The following is a 24,108-nucleotide window of genomic DNA, read 5'->3' on the forward strand; positions in this document are numbered from 1 at the left end:
GACACAACTGTCAGTATGTTTAGATCTTTGAAAGCTGATCGACAGGGAGTCCAAAGCATTTAGGTTTGCTAATGTTCTCACTGCTTTTTTCTGTACAACTAATACTCTTTGCTGATTTGTTATTGAGGAGTTGCCCCACACTGTCACACCATAATCGTAAATGTGACTCGAACAGCGAGAAGTATGCCGTTTTTGGCTGTGTCCCAGGTTGCAAGTAGTTTTTTAGCCTTTTTATAACATATAAACTGCTGTTAAGTCTTTTACATAGTTGATTTATGTGTGAGGTCCAGGTTAGTTTACTGTCAATAATAATCCCAAGGTATTTTGCTTCAGTTGTAAGTTCCACTTCTGGAAGACTGGGAGGTTTTTATAGTTTTCAGCCCAAAATTTATTTGCTGTGTTTTACTTGAGTTTAGCACAAGCTCATTCTGATGGCAGTGTTGTTTTGCCATACTCAGGGCAATAAAAGATGACACCTCAAGCTCCGAAGGTTGTTTTGTCGGCTACAATTAGAGCAGTATCGTCTGCGTACATCATCACCCGGCTGTAGTCTTGAAGCTCTTTCGGTAGGGTCGTTTGTGAAGAGGATAAACAGTACAGGGCCAAGTAACCGAGCCCTGTGGGACCCTTCTATTGATCGATAGTGGAGTAGATGAGACCTTGTAGATTGTATTGTTTCTTGTGTATGAGATTTCTACTATTTGTGAACGCTCCTTCAGGTAGCTGGTCATCCATTTCATAGTTTTCCCTGTCACACCCATTTTCTCCATTTTCTGTAGAAGAAGTGCGTGGTCCAAGCAATCAAAAGCTTTGCTGAAGTCTAAGAAGAAGGCACTGGTGGAATTCCCTTCTTCCAATAGCTCCAGTATATTCTCAGTGAAGCTTATGAGAGCTGAGGCTGTTGATTTGCCCCTTAGGAAACCATGTTGCTGGGTTGTAAGGGAGGTTATGAGTTGAAAGGTGGTTCATGAGACGGGAAAGTACAATTTTCTCAATTACTTTTGAGATGGTAGAGATAAGGGATATTGGTCTGTAGTTATCTATTAAAGTGGATGGGTTCTTTTTTTTAGTTTTGGATAAACTTTTGCCAGTTTTAGCGCTTTTGGAAAACAGCCTTGCAGAAATGATTGATTTATAACAGAAACAAGGGGAGGTGCTAGTTCTTCCTTGCAGTGTTTGAGAAGAACTGAAGAGATTTCATCTACTCCTGATGATGGTTTTGATTGTATGGAAGAAATGGTGTTTGTGACTTCCAGTGTTGTTGTTGGGAGGAGGATGAGATCATGTAACACCATTATGGGTTACAGGTTCTGCGTTATTCAGTTTTGTAGATTGTCCTGCCTCTTTGAGTGTTTTTTTCAGCGATTGAGACAAAAATATTCGTTAATATACTGTGCTACGAGGAAGGGATCTTGTATTACTTGATTGTTTACTTCAAGTGTGATCTGATTTGTTTGGTATGAGGGTTTACATCTTTCATAATCGATCACTCTCCAGAGTGCTTTCTGTTTATTGGCAGCCTTGTTGATATAATCAGCTGTGGCCTCTCTCTTTGTCTGTTTTTAGTTTCAGATCATAATTTTTCTTTTGGCAGCAGTTCGTGCTTTAGCTTCTTCGGTACCTTGAAAGTATCTCATCCTGTAGTGCTTTGAGGTAGTCTTTTTTAAGGTTTAACATTTCTTCACTTGATATTGCAGTGAGTTTCTTTTTTGGTTTTGTTCTAGTCATCTTTTGGGGACATGCAGCGTTCAGGGCAAGTCTTAGTGTGATGTTTAAGAAATTATAGGCTTCATCTACATTGTTTGATTTGAAAACATCATCCCAGGATTCTTTTGCTAATATGTTCTTAAGATGGTTTAGATTTTCTTGAGTGTAATTTCTGAGTAGTTGAAATTGGTGATGGGGTGGTATTGGTCTGAAAGTTAACTGTACAGAGCTGTGCTTTATGATCCGATAGTCCTGTAGTAATCACATCTGTCATAATTTCTTCATCATTTAAGTTAGAACATATCATATCAATGGATGTTTGCAGTGTCAAGAGTAACTCCTGTCGCCGGAAGCTGAAGTCTTCTGATGTTGTGGCTTTACTAGCATACACTCCCAGTTTAATGTTGTCTTGTTTTCCTGACAGTTTGTCCACATTTATATCGCCCATTATAATTGTGGGACATTTTCCATGTAGGGATTTTCTCCAGAGTTTCTGATATAAATGTCCAGGGCTTCTTCAAGGTTGCTGTTAGGTGGTCTGTAGACGCCTAGTAAGTACACACACGGTTTTTTTCTTCAATTCAATTTTTACCGAGTGGAGTTCACACACCAGTTCTCTGGATAGGTTGCAGTGCTCTTCGATGTTGTTTACATTACTTAGGTCTTCCTTTGAATAAATAGCTACACCTCCATTCTTAGAGTTTTCCCTCGAAAAGCCTCCGACTAGATTGTATCCTGCTAGTCTGGTGTTTTTTAGCTGGTTATCTTTTAATCCATGTTCAGATAGAATGAGTATGTGGGGTCTTAAAATTTCAAGTGTGTGTTCCAATCTTAGTGTTTTATTCCTTACAGAGTTAATATTTTGATGGAAGATGGTTAGGCTGTTTCCGGTGTTTGTGGTTTTAGACCATTTTGTTGCTTTAGGTGATTGAAGAACAGGTTGAGAAATTTGTCAAGAAGTCTTTTTGAAGGAGGTATTTAAGATTACTCTGGTTTGGTATTCTCTGTAACGTTTCTTTCGCTTTTGAGGTTGCCCTAAAAAATTATAGAGTCCCGAACGATGGATTCTTTGATCGCTCCTCCTTTGCTTGAGGTGTTTGTGACCTTAAAAGTTTTATATCGTTGATCTCATCACTTGATACTGTAATGATACGGTCAGGGTCTTCTGTGGGCTGAGTGTTAGATTTATGTTACTGCTGATTTCTTCTTAATATAGTGAGGGATGGGTATATATCTGTTCCATCATCATATTTGTGAATCTCAGGGAAGACAGTGATGCTATGAGGGTAGGAAGTCAAGGTCTCTAATGTTTCCCGTCCGGGTGAGATGTTCCTATAGTCATCTTGATTTATTTGTGGCTGGTAGTCAAGGGTATCGTGAGGAGTGGCTAACTGTTTAACTTGGTTGACAGTAAGTCATTTAATGCTGATGAGGCAGATTGCTTTTCTGGATGAACTGTAGATAGAGAGTGTTTTGAGAGAACTTCATCGGTATACTCACCAGTCATTCTCACCCACTTGCCGAGTGTACAAATGATTCCTGTATGCCTGGAAATCGCAACAGTGCAGTGTGGTAGGGACTCGTAGATATCCTCTGATGTTCTTGATGTTCGAAACTACCACCACGTGCGGTGCTTGTTTTCCCTGGAATTCGTGTATTGTTGACACATTAAAACCCAGTCCATGCAGCTCCCTTTTTTCAGAGATTGTTTTGAAAACGAGAAATTTATATTTATCTTTGTTTGCTTGCAAGTCAATCAGACTAGTCAAGTTTAAAATTTTTGTTTCTTTTTTGACAGCACTGCTCAGTGATCATTCCATGTTCGTTGTATGAGGATAAAAGAGTTGCTACACTGAGTGTGCCGCGGTATGATGTGCTCAGGATTTGAGTAACTTTGGCCATATCAAGGATATTGTGGTGGGTCACATCGTGAGTGGTCCTATTTATGTATGGGATTTGTTGCTTGTCTCCAACTAATAGTGCATTAGATATTCCAGCGAGTGCACAAGTAAAAAAGATCTCACCGGCGTGCAACATCAGAGCCTCATCCATAATGAGCCGTTTGTAATGCCCTCCTCCTTTTTAGATGATCAGTTGAATTTATAAGAAATGAATGAACTGTCCGACATGAGTCTTTTGGTACTGATGGGGTCGTATTTAGGATATTCTCTTTTCAGTCTTAGTCGGAAATCAGACGCTCCTTCAAAAAGCAACAAATCTACAGTTACTTGGTGAGGAGAGTAACTTCTCCCGCACAATCTTTCTTGTTTTGTTTTCCCTTTCAGGCCAGTCTCACCACACATTTATTTTCCTCGCGGCAGAAGAACTCCTGATGATGATTTTGAAGGGAGGTTGGTGCCTACTCCTCCAGCCTTATAGTTCTCCTTCTTAACGCCCATGGTACAGTCCTGTTTATAATAACCCACATGTTATATAACAGTTGCGAGAACTGTACACAACTGGTCAGCACAGTTTTGTAAAAAATGGTAAGAAAACTGTTGCTGCATTCATAATTGTTATCTCAAGCAGGAATATAAATACTAGAATCCAAATGGAGATACTTTCCGAACATGGTATCCATAATTAAAGTTTTATTCCTTTTTTCACATCCATTTCACAACAAAGTTCCTCATAATCTTATATAACATACCATACAAAATGTTGTTGATACCTTGATTGTGTGTTTCTTTCAAATAATCCCTGACCTATTCTCAACTTGGCTAGTTATTTTTTGTAAAACCATCCAGCAACAATTAGAATAGCTAAGCAATGTAATAGGCAGTTTCGTGCTTTATTATTCTAAAATACACAATCAATTTACACATATATGTTAAAAATTCAATCAATCTGTCACCTCTAGAACTTAATGTTCAGGTTAAGCACAGCTTGGAAATTCTTTCAAAAATGAATCTATCATGATCCAGTACATGTTTGTCCTATCACATAATGTGTTGTCATAATGTCGTTTGTTTATCACTCACTGGTTCAGTAATATTGCTGAAACTACAAAAAACCTCAGCCTACTTCCAGGACCAGAGAAGTAGATCAGCAACAGTTTGGTGGTTCTTTAAATTTAAACTTCTATATGAACAAGGTAGGTTAGTTAAACGAGACTGAAATATCCCTATTCCTGTCTTCGGTAATCACTGCCAAAAATCAGTAACAACTTGACTATCTCTTTAAAGTGCAATCTCTGCATGAACCATGAATTTTGTACTAGCTCATCCCAACTTACCAGTCTCTGATATCTGGTCCAGCAGTTGCTGAAACTCCACCGGAACTTCTGCCTGTCTCCAGGATTCACTGTCCAAAATTAGAGACAGCTTAGTCATCCTCTCAAAGTGGAACCTTTGCATGAACCGGTTCGCCTGCGCAAATAACAGAGCTTTAAATATGATAGCAACCTCTCAACCCTCCGACTGATAATAAGAAACTCCCACAATTATACACTGGTTTTTGTATTTGCACAGCATATTTTTCAGACATATCTAAAAAAATTTGTGCTTAATGTAAGTAATAAGAGTTATATATAAATGTTATTTTTATAAATCACAAACAAATTTAAAATAATAAAAATATGCACTTACTACAGTATTTTTTTTTTTTATTTGTACATAAATTCAAAATAGTGTATAGTACATTTTTTGTTTTCTAAGTTTCACTCCAAGTAACTTTCACATGACTTGAGATAGCAAAATAATTTTAAATGTACAAAATATACACAGTTTTGTAGTGAACAAAAGGTTCATAACATATACATAAAGTTATTTACAACGCAAAAAAGTTTATTGATAAAAATGTACAGTACATACTACTTTTTTCGGCAGTACGCATCCTTACTGGTGTTTGATCAATTCTTTGGGCAAGAGAAATATCAGATAATGGTGAATTTTTGTCGCTGTCACTATCAATTTTCACAACCCAACTCATATTTCACCGGTTTATAATCATCCAGACTACCTGACAACAAATCTGACAAAGAAATATCATCATGCACTTTATTTGCCGATATGTCACTTTCAACATCAGAACTAATATTTTCACTATCCAATAGTTATTATATATCATTTGAACAACGAGGATCGCCCATTTCATAACATAAAAATAAATTATAAACAACTAGCCTACATAACAACCTACCAACAGTAGCAGCAAAGAATGTAAAGGCCGTGCAAGCGCGTCACCTGCTGAATATCCGTCAGCTGTATGCTGTGGAGCATTTGGATCGATATCAGCTGATGACGAGTAATATTACGAATGTAAACTATATAAAATGAATTGATATTTATGAGTAGAGGATTCAACTAGTACAAGTTATGTCTTTATAACTTAAATGGTTTTAGCGTAATGATAGCGGAAAGTTGACCGACGGCTGTGCCGCCTTTATTAGTTCACAAGTGGTATTGATGAACATCTGTGCCGTTGGTCACCAGTTGGAGGATTAAAAGCTCCTTGCGATTAAAGTGTCTTCATACAGATACTGAGATTTAATTGGTGGCAGACCTGAGAGCGGAAGGCAGACCGCAGGTACGACGCAGGAGCCTCAGGACAGACGGCCTCACACTCCCGACTGAGCAGCTCCACGTGTTGGTACAGCTCACTCAGCTGTGTCAGTGTCGCCTTCTCAGCCAGCCAGTGCGAGTCTCTGTCTCTCTCCTTGCTGCTGCCAACAAGCCATTGTTATTAATGGATTCAAACCACAAAGGTTAGATTCCTCTTAGTGTACATCTTGTGTCAGTATAACTATAATCTTTGTTTCAAAAATCTCCAACAGTTCAATGTTACTGTGAGGTAAAAATAACTGAACTTGAAGAATTCAAGGTAATCAAATCAAACCAACATCCACTAATCTGCCAATGTGTAAAAACTACATGTATTCTTGTAGCATGGTTCAGAAGTGTGTTTATACAGCACGTTTTATGAAATGGATAAAAGGTGTGGTACTAACTCTGTGATGGTGGGACACTTCTCGTCAGGCCAGATGATACTCTTGCTGGAGAGCAGCTGGGCGCAGCGTTCCTGCGTGTACTGACAAGTAGACGTTAGCAGCTGCTTGAGCTTGTGACTCACCTTAGCGTGGTCTTCTGCGCTCAGAAAATAATCCCTGCAAAATTGTAAATCTTGTAATATGTCAGTGGCTAAGACAGATAGAATGATAAAAGAAGTTTCAAACCACCCATCTCAAATGTCTAGTGGTCAAACGACTAAACACAGAGGTTTAGTTTAAACAGATTACCCACTACATCAACCCTAAAAATTTGTTTTAAAATAATTTCAACTCTGTAAAAAACAAGGTGTTCCAAAAAAAATTCTCCCATTTTCACATCTCAAAACTTTCAAACATTAACATATATCATGTTGTACATTATTTTAAAGGTCTTTGCATTCTAAATGTTGTGGTACAGACAAAATTAATTATCTTTTCTTTTTAAAATGGCAGTCTGAAGTGTACAGAATACAGTGTTGTTTGTTTTTACTACTACTACTCCTTGTAATATGAACCCACATCATAAATTTTGTTTTTGATACTTCATTACACAAACTTTCTAATATGATAAAACGCATGGCCTATAGAAATAAAAATATCCATTAACAAAAAATGTTTAATTGTGAGGTAGGGTTTTCCATTTTCCACTATATTGAATAAAGACCGTACAAAACTGATTAACTTTAAAGTTCTTTTCTATCTCCAACCATTACAAAACAGCGAAAAATAAACTGTATTTATGGGTACCAAGTGAAAGTTTACATCGTCTTTTAACAAATATTTAGAGGCCAGACTAAAGACAATTAGAATTTAGCTACATACCCTCAAAATGCATAATGCTGATTCCGCTTTTCCTTAGAAACTGAATACAAGGAATTACTTTGAACACTCATAATTTTCGTAAGTCCAGCATAAAAACTATTTTTGTCTCTAAAACCTTGTTGGATAAATCAGTATGTATTGAGACACCAACTCACAAAAGTTATGCTACAAATGATTGATCAGACCTGATAATCAATAGTTTCCAGTATTTAAAATTGAACAAAACTGGAAAAAGGAATGAAAACTGTGTTACTCACGTTACAGGCAAGTTAGAGGCAGAAGACTCCTCAGTTGCAGTGTTTGTTGTGACAGTTCCTGTGCTGGCATCAGTGGCATGTTGCATTATGTCAGCAGCTTTCTGTTCAAAGTAAACCATTTTTGGTGTTTAAATACAAAGTCCATTTTACTCTTATATTGAACTGAAATTTAAATGTTAAATTTTATTAAGTTCTAAATTCAGAATTGAGCTAATATAATATAACTATTCAGTAACAAAACCTTGCAAAGATTTAAACAAAAGTAGTCACTTTTTTTAAATATTAAGTTTATAAGTATATAAGTCCATTATATTTTTGTGTCTATTCAGAAACAGTTCGACACTTTTTTTATAATTTATATTAAATTTTAATGTGGTTTAACTCATCAATAATAATATACCACTTATTTGCTATAGCAATGTACACTATTGAAATAGACAATAGACTTTATTTTCATATTCATCAAGAACAGAGACAGCGTCAAATCTTAAAAAAGTATAAGTTAAAACATTTTTGTTAACTTTTATTAGTAGGTATTGATGGTCATAAATTCTTCTAGGCTGTATACAGTCTTTTCACTAGCCACTTGAACATTTTCCTCTTCAAAAACTTGTGGGCCAAGGTTCTTAAGTTTCTCCTGGTAGCATGTTGTACAACCTGGCACCTGCATAGGTTGGCTTCTTGGCGAATAGAGCTGATCTGTGGGCTAGCAGATTGAAGTCATTGCCATGTCTTGTTTGGCGTTCATGGATATCACGGTTCCTCAAGCAGTTTTGTCTGATAGCCAGTAATATTACCTCCGTAATGTAAATAGACACCACTGTGAGTATGCCCAAGTTCTTAAAAGCATCTCTACAGCTTTCTTGAGGATTTAAATCAGCCATGATTCGCACTGCACGCTTCTGCATAACTAGGACTCGCTGAAGGTTGGTGATAGAAGAGCCCCCCCAAAGCACTATTCCATAGCGAACATGTGTCTCGAAAAGCGCAAAGTAAGCGATTCTAGTAGCTTCTGGTGTGCTAATGTGTTTAACTCTCTTTTAAAAACAAAAAGAGCTGTGCTGAGTTTTGAACACATTATGTCTACATGTTGATTCCATGAGAGACGATTGTCAATTGTGACACCCAAATGCTTTGCAGAGAGCACTTGTTCTAGGTCCCAGTGGCAAAGATACATAATCTTTATGTCTTCCCCATATGATGCATTTGGATGCATTGAAAATCAGATTGTTGTTCAGGCAGTAGTGCTTAGCTCTAGTTATTGATGTGTAGGTGTCAATTTCCAGTGCCTGCACCGACTTGTTGTTTGTGACGAGGGACAGTGTCATCCGCGTAAGACACTGGATAGCAACCCTCCCCAAGTGCTCCTGAAGGTCTCCAATGAAAAGCACAAAACAGTACAGGCCCCAAGGACAGATCCTTGAGGAACACCTCTTTTAATTTCCATCGGTTCGGATGTTTCAACTCTGATATTTCCCTCAAGAACCTGTTTGATCTCCACTATGTTCCTTCTACCCTGCAAGTAACTTTCAAAACCACTTTTGTGCTGTACCCTTGATGCCTAAAGAGCTAAGTTTTGTCAATAATAATCTGTGGTTAAGGCAATCGAAAGCTTTGCTTAGACCTAGAAAAACACTACAAACATTTTTTTCCCTCCTCAAGGTTGTCAATGAGGTGCTCAACCAAATCAATGAGGGCACTGGTGGTTGATCTTCCCGATATGAAGCCATGTTGTCTCTCCCATGCAGAAAACGATTAAATGTATAAACAAATAATACAAAAACTTGTCAGACTAGACACTTCAAAATAATACTAATACTAAGTACAGGGCCATCGATAAAGATATGTTGGATTGGATATATATATATCCAAAACCAAACACAACTAACTGTAACCAAGAAACCTGCCTGCCTGCTGTAACTGTAAGAAAGTAGTAACGCAAATGTTACAATTCTTTCTTTTATACTCTTATGTTTGAGTTTATTCAGAAACAAGTGCTCATCTACTTGATTTTCAGCCAATTCACAGAATTAATACACAACAGTTACCACGTTAGTTTGTTTTAACGAATAATAATAAAGCATGTGTGTTTTGGTTAGCAGAGTACCAGGGGCATACGTAGAAATTATTTTGGAGAGAGCTGACATGAAGGTGGTTTTAAAACATATCTACAAAATATGGGGCTCAAGAATCTTCTACAACATAACTGTAAAGCTTTACGAACCTCATGAATGTGTCCTAGCTAAAATAAACAACATACTAGAGGATTTTGTATGTCTATTTTTTCAAATTTTCAGGGGGCTTAGGGGCCTTATATAGGGGCCCATGCAGAATAAATACCATGATTACTGTTGTAAGTATGTTTTACTACAAGGACTCATAGCATAGAACAGTGGTTCGAGCAGTTAAAAAGAACAGGTAATGTGAATGTGGATCAATAATCAGCCAGAAACAAGTTATATTTAAAGATTCAATAATATTCAAATTTATTGTGTCACGAATAAACAATTGCATTACTAAACTAAATAGATTTGGGGGTTTTGGAATATTGTACAATATAGCTAGAAAAGAGTTAAACATAATTATATGATCACTACAGCTGCTTGTTATAACAGGCTATTTTAAGCCTTCGCATGCCACTAATAAATTTCATTAACTTTCTTATAATGCCAATACAAGTAAAAAATGTTGTTTCTTTATGTTCAAAGCTAATTTTTACTATAATTAAAATATAAAAGGGTAAAAGAAAAAAGTAAAAAAAAACTGGGCATTTGACTTAAAATTAGCGTATTTATTGATAAAAATAAAAAGAACTATTTATAAAAACTCCAAGAGACATAAATCTATCGGACATCATATCGGATATAATTGTATTTGGCGTTTTGGTTAAAGTATGCCATTCTAATATATCCGTCTACGGCATGAGAAAGGTTAACACTCCCATTGTAGCACTTAGCAGTGAAAGTTTTAAAGTTTTGTAGCCAATAAATTTAAACCTGCTTTCTTTTCTAATGATCAGAGAGCTCACCTTGACTCTTCGTACTAGTCTGCGCAACGTTGGTGGCAGCATTCTTCAGCAAGCTGGGTCCACTCCTCTGTGGCCAAACGCCTTCAACTGATCCTCCAGACTGGAGTCGCCACTGATCCGGTGGGCTGTGTCACTGGTCGCCACCACTTCTATCACAGCCTGCTTGATTGCTGCCTTGATAGCCGAGATGGTTTCCTGCTGATAGGCGTCGATGAAGTCGAAACACCCTTCGCAGCATGCCCAGCACGATACACGATAACTTATCCTGCCGATTCATTGAATGAAAAACATATACATTCCTGTGGTTTATATTGTATTAGCTAATAAATTTAATCACAATAACATATGAGCTGAACGCAATTTAATTTTAGAAGCATAAAAAGGATTCAATACCCCTTGTAGGACTTGGTCCTCTGACTCCAGAAGTGGTCTGTTGAGATCTGCCGTTGCGTAGCGCTCAAACTCCCCTGTCATCAGAGTCCCGATTACCTTCACCATTTCATTCAGCTCGGAGCCTAAATGCCTGAAAATAAAGTCCACACAATGTAAATTATATACTTGGTCTATTTTGGATATTTTCTCAATACCTTAGCTATTAATAGTGTATTTCCTGCATATAAAAAATGTAGAACCTATCAGAAGTTATTATTATACAGGGTGTCCCATGAAGAGAAACAGAGAAACTGTCAGGACTTGTTCTTACGGTGAAAATAACGAAAAAAGTTCATATACACATAGGTCTAGAAACGCTTAGTTAGCGAGCTATACAGGGTGACAGATTTCGACCAGATTTCAGTGCCCACGTTTAAAAGGGAGCCCTATTAAATTATTTTTGGGCGTTACCCAGGACGTAACATTTAATGTATATTATGCAAATTGAACTGAAAAATTGGAATAAAATTGGTACCAGACCAAATTTCTAGTTGCAGTAATTTTTAAGATATCTGAAGAAATACGCAAAAATTCGGTGACCAAAAAACAAGTTTCATTTATGTTTCAAGTAGATTAACTTTGTTAAATGTGTAACAAAACACGTTAAAATTCTTTAACAAAACTTGTAAAGAATTAATTTCTTAAGATAATGATAATCAGCCTGTAATGATAATGATTTTCAGTGTTTTTAAAGTGTAATTATTTGCCAGACACACTATATAGAATATCAACATAGCTTATATTATGGACCATGAATTCCTTTTCTTGACCTCACCGAAGGTTATACGCCCAAATTACCAAATAAATGGACAAAAAAAAATGAGATGCCACATTAAAAAATTAAACATTCTAATTCAATGCCCAAAGTAATTAACCTTTGAGTGTTGCTGGCATTTTCCCAAGCCTTATGCATAAAGTGCCGGGCTTTTTTTGTGCATATTTGTAAGCTTTTGGGAAAATAGCTGTTGTAAAAATAAACTATACAAACAGATTCTCATAATTTTATTGTTTTTTTTATAATTAAATGAAGAATATGAGACATATCATTCATTACAATACAAAGTTTGCTTTATAAAAATTTTCAGTTTTTAAAAAAGTTTTTAATTTTTTTTAAATAAAAAGATGAGTTTGAACCCAATTTCAGAGTATGGTATTTTTACGATTTTATTTCTTTACAACATGATAAAAGGCCATAAAATTCTAAATAAATCCGTGTATAATATATGACTTGACAATAAAAATAAAACTTGTCATTATATGTACAAACAAATACTACCCGGTACCGACATTTTATAAATTCTACTTCATTTGTCAGAGTATAGAAATTACATAGTAATAGTGCAGTTTTACAAAACATTGAGATAAGACAAACAAATATGATTAGTAGTAATGTAGAGACAAATACTTGCTTATATTTTTTTACATGGGTGTCAGTAACTTTGTAAAAACCAAAAATAACCGTATTATATTTACACTGAAAAACTCAAGTTTTTTGCTGAGGACACAACTCAAATCTCTACATTACTTTTATAAAGAAGTACGGTAAAACTCTGTGTAAGTTACTATTTTAGTTTGTATTTACTCAAATGCTGGGTTATCGGCACATATAAACAACAAGAATGGCTGTTGCGCAACACGGTACTCGTCCACTACGTCATAACTGGAGGACAAAATCATCGCATAGGTACTTTGGTGTTATCGCAGCAACACTATTTTTAGAGAAGTGTTCCTTATCGGGGACCAAAATAAACTTCATTATACGTTCCTTCTTCCATAATGAATCGAAATGTCCTCAATGAGTTTTAAATCGCCAACAAATATGCCTAGACGAGCGAACTTTCAAGGAGGCCCTGGCCTAGACGCTCGAATCACCTGTCACTTTCGAATAATAAAAATTGTTCTTAAAGTTTTTTTTTTTCCATTGATTGTCGTAATAACTTGTAAATTTCAAAATAGTTTAAAAAGTCTGTTCTTTTAAATACTGTAATTTATTTTGTCCCTGATACGGAAAAACTCTTCCAAAAATAGTGGCTTCCCGATAAGTACCCAAACATATGTTCACATATCAAAGAGTAGAGAAACAACATAAAACTCGTATTTATCGATAGTTTGGAACCTATTGAATATATATAAGTAGATAGCAATATGGGGTTTCTAGCACACTTTTGGAGCCAACAGTAATTCAATGTAAAATCACATTAAAAAGAAAGTAACGTGAACCTAAAACACAAAAATTTTACGTTCACGTTAAAAAGGAACGTAACATGAACATAAATTTTGTTGTTTTACGTTTACGTTACGTTCTCTTTTAATGTGATTTTACATTGAACTATTGTTGGCTCCGAAAGTGCGCAAGAAACCCATATTACTATCTACTTATATATATATATATATCTATTTGGCCAAAATAACCTTGTACTATATAAAATATTATCAAATTACAAAACGTCAAAATTAGCGACGCTGCAGCACTTTAAGGGTTAAACGTACACTTTATTCCTTTTTCAATTCAAATAGAAATTACACAGAGAAACATTAAATGCTTCAAGTCATATTGGGAATTTGTTTCAAATGAGAATTCTGATTAAAAAGATGTACAGACTGACCACAGAAAATAAGAGAGATCAACTGACCTGAAACTGTGGACACCAGCTAGGTGATGGGACAACAGCTCCTGTGTTGTGTAGATCAGGTCCAGAGCTGCCACATAGTCAGGTGCTGATAGCAGCAGCTGTATCGTCGGCTGAGTCTGCAGCACAGTTGACATCAGCTTTAACTGCAATCAAACACCAAGGTAAAACACCCTGACATTTTAACAAATAGAGGACACAAATAATAACAAATTTAAAGTGATTGTTACGATAATTTTTCTAGGCTACACAGAGATGAGATTAAAAGTAGAACCATATATACCTTATTATAAACTTGTAGATAGTGTGCTCGTCTTCGTTCACATTTTATTATCGTTAAAGAATCCTTCACCAAGGACACTGTCAATACTGTTTGATCTTCTCCCTGCAGTAACAATACGATAGTTTAGTCAGAAGTAACATCAATATATTAACCCATTGGCTTATACATATTTTTACTATCAGCTCAACTGGAGTTATCCTATTAAAAATGCTAAAAAACGCTAAATTGCTAAAAACATATAACGTTTTGTTATATGTTTATAAAAAAATTTATTTTTCAAAGTTATTTGGTTATATTTTATATCTTTTTGGATTAGCATGGAAACGGGCTTTAATAATAAAATAGATAATTATATATTTGGTCATAATTTAAAAACAATAATGGTGTACAAACTAAAAAAGTTTTGGAATTTTTTAAATAAAAAAAAGTTTTTTTACTCAAATAATATAAAATAAAATACCCCATTGTTGCTTTTATTTTATTTGAAATGTATTTTCTTACCTATCAATACTAGAATATGTGTATTTATATGCATAGTTTGTCAGAATAAATATTTTTTCTAAATACTGAAAATTCCAAGAATATTGATTTTTTTCTCTTGTAGTACACTAATATTCTTATAGTAACTTATTATTCATTTTAAATTTAAATTAATTGTAGTATTGCAGTGTTTCTTATGTGTTACAACAATATTAGTCTAATTTATACTAACATTTGGTTGAAAAAGGAGTTAAAAAAAAATATTTAGATGGCGCTGTACTTGTCACGGAAACGGTTCCGTGATATAAATTTTGAGCCCAGACTAGCTGTCACGGAACCGTTCCGTGATACAAGGCCAATGGGTTAACAACACAGGTTAGATAACCACACAACATATATTTGATTAACCCCGTAACTGCTGAATGAGTGCAACCGAGCATTACCAGCACTACTCTCATGTTAAAACGTACAGCTGATTATTGTTTATTTCTTCCTCCATACGGAGTAATGACTGCTTCTCTGGTGGCTATTTTTCAGTACTATGACGACTGAAGCACTGTTTCACAAATGTCTTAGCCTGGTTTTACAACTTTGGTAATATGTCAAGGCACATGTTTACATCAAATATTAGCTCTTGTCTAACTGCAATTTATTAGCGCCATGTCATGTTTTGTTGTTGGCGTTTTTTATGATCTGTTTATTTCAGAGTGTGAGGTGGCTAATAGTGACAATAACCACAAAGTTAAAATAAGACAATTTCTTGAAAAATGCAGTTTACATTTTAACAATGTAAAAACCTGGTTATCGGAAAATGGCGGATGTTACAACAGTATAACCCATTAATTAAAATTTAGGCAATGAAAAACCGTTTTTTATTCTAAGTACAAGCAGTTGTTGAAACAGCACGCCGACATCCATGATCTAACCTTGAATCTCTACGCTGGGAGTGCCTTGCATCCCCCATTCAGCTGCGGTAAAAGCTCAGACTATACTATACGTGTTAACACGCCTACAGCTGTCAAGGGATTAATGAACTTAAAAATAGTCAAATTTTTAGAAGAACATACTTTTGATTATAGTCCCTTCAAACATAATCAAGGCAATACGTTCTTCAACATCATAGCCAACAGAATGTCAGATTTTACACACTCATAGAAGAGAGATGTCTTATTCTTAATTAAAACCCTTTTTGTTTTTTTTATTTGAAATATCAAAAGACTAAACTAATTTTTTAACCTTTTGATTCTACTTATTTCATTCAAATGTTATACTTCAAATTGTTTCAGAATTGCGTGATGATATGTTAAGATGGTTATTTTGTAGTAAATAATAAGAATTAATGTCAGACTCCATAAAAGATTAATGATCAGAATTTTATATGTAGTATATTCTGTCATGAAAATTGAACTTTTTTATTTTAATTTTTTGTAATGGTATTAAAAATATTTTTTAATTTGGCAAATGTTTAACTATATCAACAATTAGTTTTATAAGAAAAACATCAATTTTGTTTTTTTAGGTTCCAGAACTTGTTTTAATTTTATGTAATGTTTTACAAAATATTATCTACTTCTAAAAACAAACAAAACTCAAATGATAGTCATAAATAATAAATATAAACCACAATGTTAGGAATGTTTACACCACAATCACCAGTTTGTACAGGTGTCAATGACAAAAGTTATCTGGCTAACTCTCCAACAGCTAAGTGAATTAACATTCTGTTTCGACTGCAAAAAATATAATATGCAGTATATATCATTTCAAAGCGACTCATCTAAGAAAGAAACCTAAATTTGGCACTTAGGAACTGTAGAAACAGTTTCTGTATGTGTCAGGAGTGAACTGAAACCACGAGTAAGGGACCAACCACGTATGTTCGAGTGAGTCCACCAATGGGAGCGGAATAATGATTTAACAATGTCAGACTCTGTAAAAGAATAATGATCAGACTTTTACATTGTATCTCAATTAAACAGGTTATAGATTATATAACACGGATTATACATAAATTATACATAAAATAGGTGATCAGAGGTCGGACCTTAAGCAGGTTATAAGCAGGGTCCCCCAGGGCTCAGTCCTGGGTCCCTTCTTATTCACGGTCTTCATTAATGATCTTCCCAAATTTGTGCCTAATAAAAGTATACTCTACGCTGACGACACTTCCTTCATGTGCTCTAACTTGCTCTCTCTGAAATAGACGACTTTCAATTTGTTTTTACGGTTTACTATTTTATTGTTTATAAATACAGAACATTTTTACGAAATAATGCAATTAAATCAAGATATAAACATAGTTTCAGGACTGCTGGAGTGCTGAACACACCTGAGAGTGCGCACCATAGATATCGTGTGTCCCAGCTGTTCCATGAGAGTGTCGTGAGAGGTCATCGCCAGGAAGAAAGCATCAGACTTCTGCGACACTTGCTGGGCTATCTGGACTTCCACAATGTCCAGGTAATGAGTCAGCTGAAACAACACCATTGGAGCATTATATAACTTTAGAATTTAGATGCATTTTATAAATTTAGATATTAATTAACAATGAGAGTTGCTTTTCTTATTAAGAATCTGACAGATACAGTGTATTTGTAAATTTCAATTTTCTTAGAACTGTGAACATTAGTAAGTGATTAAGTAAATTCTTAGGTTTACACATCCAGTTCATAACTATAATGTAAGTGTTCTGAATTGCAGTGTCAAAATATTGTGAACACAATTGAAATCTTAAAATATTTCAACCTTACTGTGAAGAGACTACACAAATGCTATAACAACATAACTTCAATCAACAGATTACATATTTCTCAGTTTCGGGTAACATCTATTGACTCAAATTTGCTCTCCACGATTAGGCCTAAATATTTCAATATTTTGTGTAAACTGGAAAACTTAGATGAAAATATTGCGTTAACAGGTAAATACTACTGACCAAATCAGATTAATTCTCGCTTTTAAAAAAGAACATATTCCTATTTTCTGAACTTGAAGAATGTATCCAAATAGAAGGAAACAAAGCATTTAAATACAAGTAATCATGTGGTCATGATGTGGAGAAATATACATTTTCAAAGAATAAAACATTCACAGTATTTATAACTGAATTTGACCAGTTTTAAAACTGGAATAAAATGAGTCCTAAAAATGCAGTGACCGTTATGAACCAGAAATGACATAAACAGCATATTTTTATGTAATTGTACTGGGACTTACAGCTTTATTAAGAACATTGTTTTTTGCATAGAAATATCTGTAACCAAATCAGGATAGTTTTAGTGACTTACTGAAACATTACCTGAAAGTCAGTGAATACAATTGGGTGAAGATTTGGAAACCTGATGCAAACTATATCATGTGCATACATAAAATATGTATTTATAACTGTAAAGCAGTTGCACATTCTTTATAATGAAGAGTCATAGTATGAGTTTAAGAATTTTATATCCAAATTAGAGCTGCATTACATTTTTACCATTAGATGCAAAATAAGGCGAGTTTGATCGATGTAAAAACATGTATTAATTATAGGTACCACCTGTACTTAATATATATTGAAAGTTATCAACAACTTTATTTTTTGTTTCAGAGCAACATTAATAAATCATTTCACACCATAATTAGTTGATTTGTAATACAATAATTTACCTTTTCCTGTAGAATCTTGGCAGAGTCTATAGAGGTGGGACTACCGGCTGCGTGGGTCGAGGAAGGGGCAGTGGTGGAAGCCGGTAGTGTCTTGAGCTGGCCGAGGTGAGGAAACACTGTGTTGAACGTTTCTATATTGTTCAGAGCAAAGTTGTTGTCCAGAAATATCTTAGGAATTACGCTTATATCAAACTGGTTCTTTTCTGAAACAAAGCAGACCGGTTTTGTTATCATTTTACCAAGTGATCTAAACTGAACAGTGATAAAAGATTTGCGAGTATGATGAATTTATAATATACAGTAGAAAATTATTGAAAATATGAATATACAATAAAGGAACACCAATTGAACAAATATATCAAGTCTAATGGAGAGTATCTTGAAGAAGATGGGGATAATTTCGTTCGTTCTAGATAATTACCTAGAATGCAAATTTTCAGTTGCTGCATTATAAAAATTTAGATTAAGGTATATAAATTATTATTGATAAACACGTAGAACGGCTGATAGATTACCTATTGATTTGGAAGACACCCTTAGATTTGGGAACGTCTGCAGCAGCTCAGCATGAGAGTAAGGTTTGAGGGCTACGCTGTTCAGACGAGCATGCTTACGATGTCTCTGGAAAAACATAATATAGACCATTATAAACATGTTAATGTAACACATTACACCTATTTATAAACACACTAGACTTGATCATCGTAAAGTTTACTATCAAGAGTCAGATTGTTAACTCATCGGTCTAAATGTTGTTTGAAACCTATACGGCCCCTCTAAGTTACTAGGAGTTAAAATGGCCAGAATTACAACATTCTATTAAAATCATTGTAGTATTAGTTAGAAGCATTGTAACTAATTTTGGTTTTCACCTTCTTCTAAAATGTTAAATTTATTATTTACAAATTAATTTCCAATATTTTTTAAGACCTACAAATTTTTAAACTAAAAAATCAGTCACAACAGTAGAATGCTACCACACAGCTGTTCTGTGCTGCCAAGATCAACTTTTCCTCCCATGCTACACAGAAAACAAAATTAAGTACTTTAACTTCAATTTTGCATTTCACTCGTTTAGTTATCTTGAATAATTTTAAAGTAACGGCTGTTAAAAATCCTGGTATTCTTTTTCAGAAACCCTGTATAGATAGATAAAGCAGACTTTTAGAAAATAATTTTAAGGCCAAATCTGTTTTGGAATGTTTTATTAACCCATTGCGGATCACTGACGAGCTGGGCTCGTCACGCAGCAGCCGGGCCTAACGATGACGAGCTCAGGTCACAAAAGCGGTCTGCTTTTAAGTTTCCCTCCAAATAGTTCTATTAATGCCTGATAGATCGGGCGATCGTCTTTACTTGTCAACTAAGTGTTTAACAAAGGTCTACGTTTAGAGTTTTCAAAAGTTTTATAAATATCCTACAGATCGCAGTTGTATGTCGAAGTTGAAAAATCATTCATATGAGTTTACTCTCTGCTTTTTAGCGCTTCTGATTGCGTGTTTGCCTCAGTTGTTATTATAATACTTTTGAGGTTAGTTACACAACTAAATGATGCAGACGTACATGTTAGCGGGTTTAGTCTAGACAATGGCCTGGATTTTAATGGAAAAGACATTCTTTTAGATACTTCCACATTAAATTTTTAATAAATTTAATGTGGAAGTATCTAAAAAATGTCTTTTCCATTAAAACCCACCTACTTCCACCAAGGATACAAAGCAGAAAATGGCCCGGATGTTGTAATCGCTTCGCCCGACCCGCTTTATTTAGACTATGATTCAGACATCATCCCTGCCACCCCGGAATGTTGCTCTCGTTCCTACATCACGGATACCCCAGCAGGCCCATGTTCCATCTGGACGAATACGTTCACAGCTGAATTTTCTAGTAAACAATAGCGAGCGATAAGATGTGGCGCACCATTGCTGTTCGTGCGGCCGCTGACCGTATATTAATTCGTGCCCTCTGGTGCCCGCGCACCAAAACAATACGATCCGCAATGGGTTAATAACTTTACTAAAAATACATATCCCTACAGTGCATACTGTAGCCGTTTGGATACATTAGTTTCTATGGCTACTTATAAAAAAATCTGTAGCTGTTTGGCAACTATATGCATTTAAATGTGAATAATGAATACTCTTCTGTATTTTGCAGGTCTCTGACATACATTGTCCCAGCTGTTTTACTCTATGATATTTATTCCAATTGGAAGTACGCAGTGTTTATAGTCACGTGAGATTGCTTGTTTCGATAGTTAGTTTTCAGTGATAATTTGCTCTAAATAAACAATTAAAATATACAACGTTGTTATTCAGCATCCTAAATATTAGTTAAAAGTGATTTTCAATGACATTGTGTGGTTTACAAGTGGATTTGTGTGCAAAATGTGAGTGTAGACTTTTGGCTACAGTATGCAGTGAGCCTACTATAGGTATTCATGAACATAACCTCAATTTATACTGATGTCAACCAGTTACTGTAATTATTGTGAAAAGGTTATCTATGCAATTAATGTTTTAGTTTGTTATTATTAATTTTAATAAATAAAATGGCAAATAACGTTAGATTTATAGGTCCCAAAACGGACAAAGACCATATCAGTGAAGCCGATATTTTTGATTTCAACGAAAGTGAAGTTGAAAGCTTATCAGACGAGGAAGACAGTGATCCTAAGCTCAATACTAATAAAATATTTGAGGAACTGGATGAAATACAAAATATTTTAGAGGAACCCATAGATGCTGAAAACACCAGTTGCTTGGACAATTTTATTGAAGGAGCCAGTGATAGTGAACTAATTGATATCGATAAGATCTTTGAATCTGATAGTGACATAGATGATATGATGACTGCTGTTCGGCCAACAAATAACACAAACTTGACGGTGGGAATAAACAACGCACAAGAAAACGGTATGACTATTAAAAATATTATATTAGATCATAGTTACACTTCACCATCTAAACTTAGGCCTACTCCTGACATTGACCATCCAAGTGTGTCTATAATAGCTACTGAATCCTCTACGTGCTCTACAGTTGATCATACAGCAATTCCTCTTTTAGGAAAAGGTTGTAAACGGATGAGGAGTCCTTCTACAGGTTTTCCGATACAGAAAGTGGCAAAACATATGAGACAAAAAAGAAGCTCTGTTGTAAACCCAAAACCTGGCACATCTTCAAAAGGCAGTGCCAAAAGAGTTTATACTAAGAGTGTAACATATAAACCCCCCAAAAAAGTAAGTAAAACTAGATCTACAGTGGCATGGAAGAAAGAGGCACTTCCAAAAATTGAATGTACATTCAAAGGTGAATGTAAATTACCCAATGATGTCCAGGTCCTTGACTCACCTCTAGATTTCTTTTTGTATTTTTTCCCCAAAGAACTTATTGAACACATAGCATCACAAAGTTCTCTTTTTTCAACTCAAACAAATCCAAGCAACCCATTTGTAGTGACCGAGGAGCATGTTCGAAAGTACATTGGACTGTGTATTGCTTCGTCCATAATGTCTATTAGCAATGTGCGATTGTACTGGAACAGATCTATATCGATATCTTTGTTTGTAGAGACCCTACCACTAAATGTATTTGAGAAGATCAGACAGTTTCTGCATTTCAACGATAATTCTCTACTAGTACCAAGAAACGAACCTGGCCATGATCGGATGCACAAAATAAGACCTGTGATTGAAACCATATGGAAGAGATTCAATTCTATTCCAGTGGAGGAGAGAGTTGCATGTGATGAACAGATGTGCTCGTCAAAAGCCCGACATTTTCTCATTCGTTACATGCCAAAAAAACCTCATAAATATGGTTTTATTCTGTATGTACTGTCAGGTATGTCTGGATTTTCGTATAATTTTGAGGTGTACACTGGCCAGGAAGGAGAAGAGGAAAGGCTGCCTAATGAACCCGACATCGGAGCAACCGGTAATACCGTTGTGCGTCTTACCAGAATCCTCAAACCTCACCAGAATCATAAAATATATTTTGATAATTATTACACCTCAATTAGCCTTTGTGACTACTTGTTGTCCCAGGGTGTACATTGCGTTGGAACCGTACGAACAGATCGTATACCAGACTGTCCGCTTCCTGACAAAAAAACTCAAAAATCCATGGTAAGAGGCCAATCAGTGGAGTATGTGGGTGAAATGAAGAATGGGAAGATAGCAGCAGTATCCTGGAAAGACAATAAGTGTGTCAACCTCCTGTCAACATTTGCAGGGGTTGAACCAGAAACAAAAGTCAGGAGATATGATAGATCTCGAAAATTGCATGTGGAAGTGAACTGTCCTAGTATAATATCTGAATACAACAGACATATGGGTGGAGTTGACCTCCTGGATAGTCTCCTTGGGAGATATAAGATAATCCAGAGAAGCAAGAAATGGTACATTAGACTGTTTTATCACCTGCTGGATTTAACTGTTGTAAATGCATGGTTAATTTACGTCCGGGTCCACAAAGAAAGACAAGAACCACACCTAAAACTAGCTATGTTCCGGTTACAATTAGCTCAAAGTTTATGCAAATTCGGAATGACAACAACACCAACAAGAGGCCGCCCCTCACTTGCCAGCAAGAAACCTAAGAAAGCTGTGGCTTGTTCTGGTCCTCCTAAAGAAGTCAGATTGGACAACATTGGACACTGGCCAGACCATACAGAAAAAAAACAGCGTTGTAAAATGGAACAGTGCAAGGGGTTTACTGTTATAAAGTGTGTTAAGTGTACAGTTCCATTGTGCTTAAACAAAACAAATAACTGTTTTGTCAAATATCATACTCTTTGATAACTGGTCAGGCACTGAGATTGTCAGGGCCCGAACATAGACAATGGCAAATGTAAGGTTGTGACATATCATATTTTGAAAGGAAATGTTAGTAATAAGAAATAAAAATGTGTTTTAAATGTAATATGTGTTGTTTTTATATGCAACAACAAATACAATTAAAGTTGTGATGAAATATCATTCGTTGCCATATGGCTACAGCATGCATTGTGTGCATAACAAGGTATATTGTAGAGCAGCACACTGCATGTTGTTGCCAAATGGAACATAATTTTAATTTCCAAATTATTTGCACTCTATGAGTGGAGGAATTTAAAAACTATTTTCTATGATGTATAAGACCATTTTTCTAACGAAATAAATTTTTTCCAACCAATAAAAAAAAATCATGCACTGTAGGGGATTCATGGATGTTTGAAAAACTTTAAAAAAATATGTATATACTTAATTTATGAACAAACACTACAATAATTAAGAAATTTTATATTTGTGAGACCTTTCGTGTTCAATGAATACATCATCAGACCCTAACTGAAATATGTATATGTAATATGTATATAGCCTACTAAAGCATTTTCTTTGCCAACATGCAAGGTTCATTGCCTATTATTTTCCTTAGCTTTAGTTAAAATGCCAAACTAAAACAAACCAATTACTCATATAATATAATAAATTAACACTCATGTTAATAAAGTAGATTTAGAATACATTTAGAATAAAGTATTGGATTATAGCATATTAATAAATATATATGTATACAATCTATATGTTGGGTTAAGCTGTATAGAACAAATTTTTGCGGTTTCAGAATGTTGGATCAACATAGAACATGAAATGGAAATAATAATTCTGTGTTTACCTCACTGCACATCACTATTTACAATATAATACAACAATCTAATACATGACTATCAACGTACAGTTGTAGGTAAATATGTGTGTAAAACAACATAAAACCCTAACCAAAGACTTATAAAAGAAACTGACAACAGTGCAATCTATCTATTAATCTATCGATGTTGCATAAACCGTT

At 35.1% G+C, this 24,108-nt stretch overlaps 1 protein-coding gene across 1 annotated transcript in view; it reads right to left on the minus strand.

The window, feature by feature from the left end:
- LOC124356570 (vacuolar protein sorting-associated protein 54-like) overlaps positions 1 to 24,108 on the minus strand; it is a 43,718-nt gene that overhangs the window by 14,532 nt on the left and 5,078 nt on the right. The window contains 13 exon segments of the mRNA XM_046807649.1: positions 4,943 to 5,075; positions 6,211 to 6,367; positions 6,656 to 6,811; positions 7,774 to 7,874; positions 10,802 to 11,030; positions 11,032 to 11,066; positions 11,195 to 11,324; positions 13,867 to 14,009; positions 14,147 to 14,230; positions 14,233 to 14,248; positions 16,956 to 17,098; positions 18,275 to 18,477; positions 18,790 to 18,895. Coding sequence (XP_046663605.1) covers positions 4,943 to 5,075; positions 6,211 to 6,367; positions 6,656 to 6,811; positions 7,774 to 7,874; positions 10,802 to 11,030; positions 11,032 to 11,066; positions 11,195 to 11,324; positions 13,867 to 14,009; positions 14,147 to 14,230; positions 14,233 to 14,248; positions 16,956 to 17,098; positions 18,275 to 18,477; positions 18,790 to 18,895 — 1,636 coding nt within the window.

The sequence above is a fragment of the Homalodisca vitripennis genome, chromosome 3, assembly GCF_021130785.1.
Source record: "Homalodisca vitripennis isolate AUS2020 chromosome 3, UT_GWSS_2.1, whole genome shotgun sequence".
Taxonomy (NCBI): Eukaryota; Metazoa; Arthropoda; class Insecta; order Hemiptera; family Cicadellidae; genus Homalodisca; species Homalodisca vitripennis.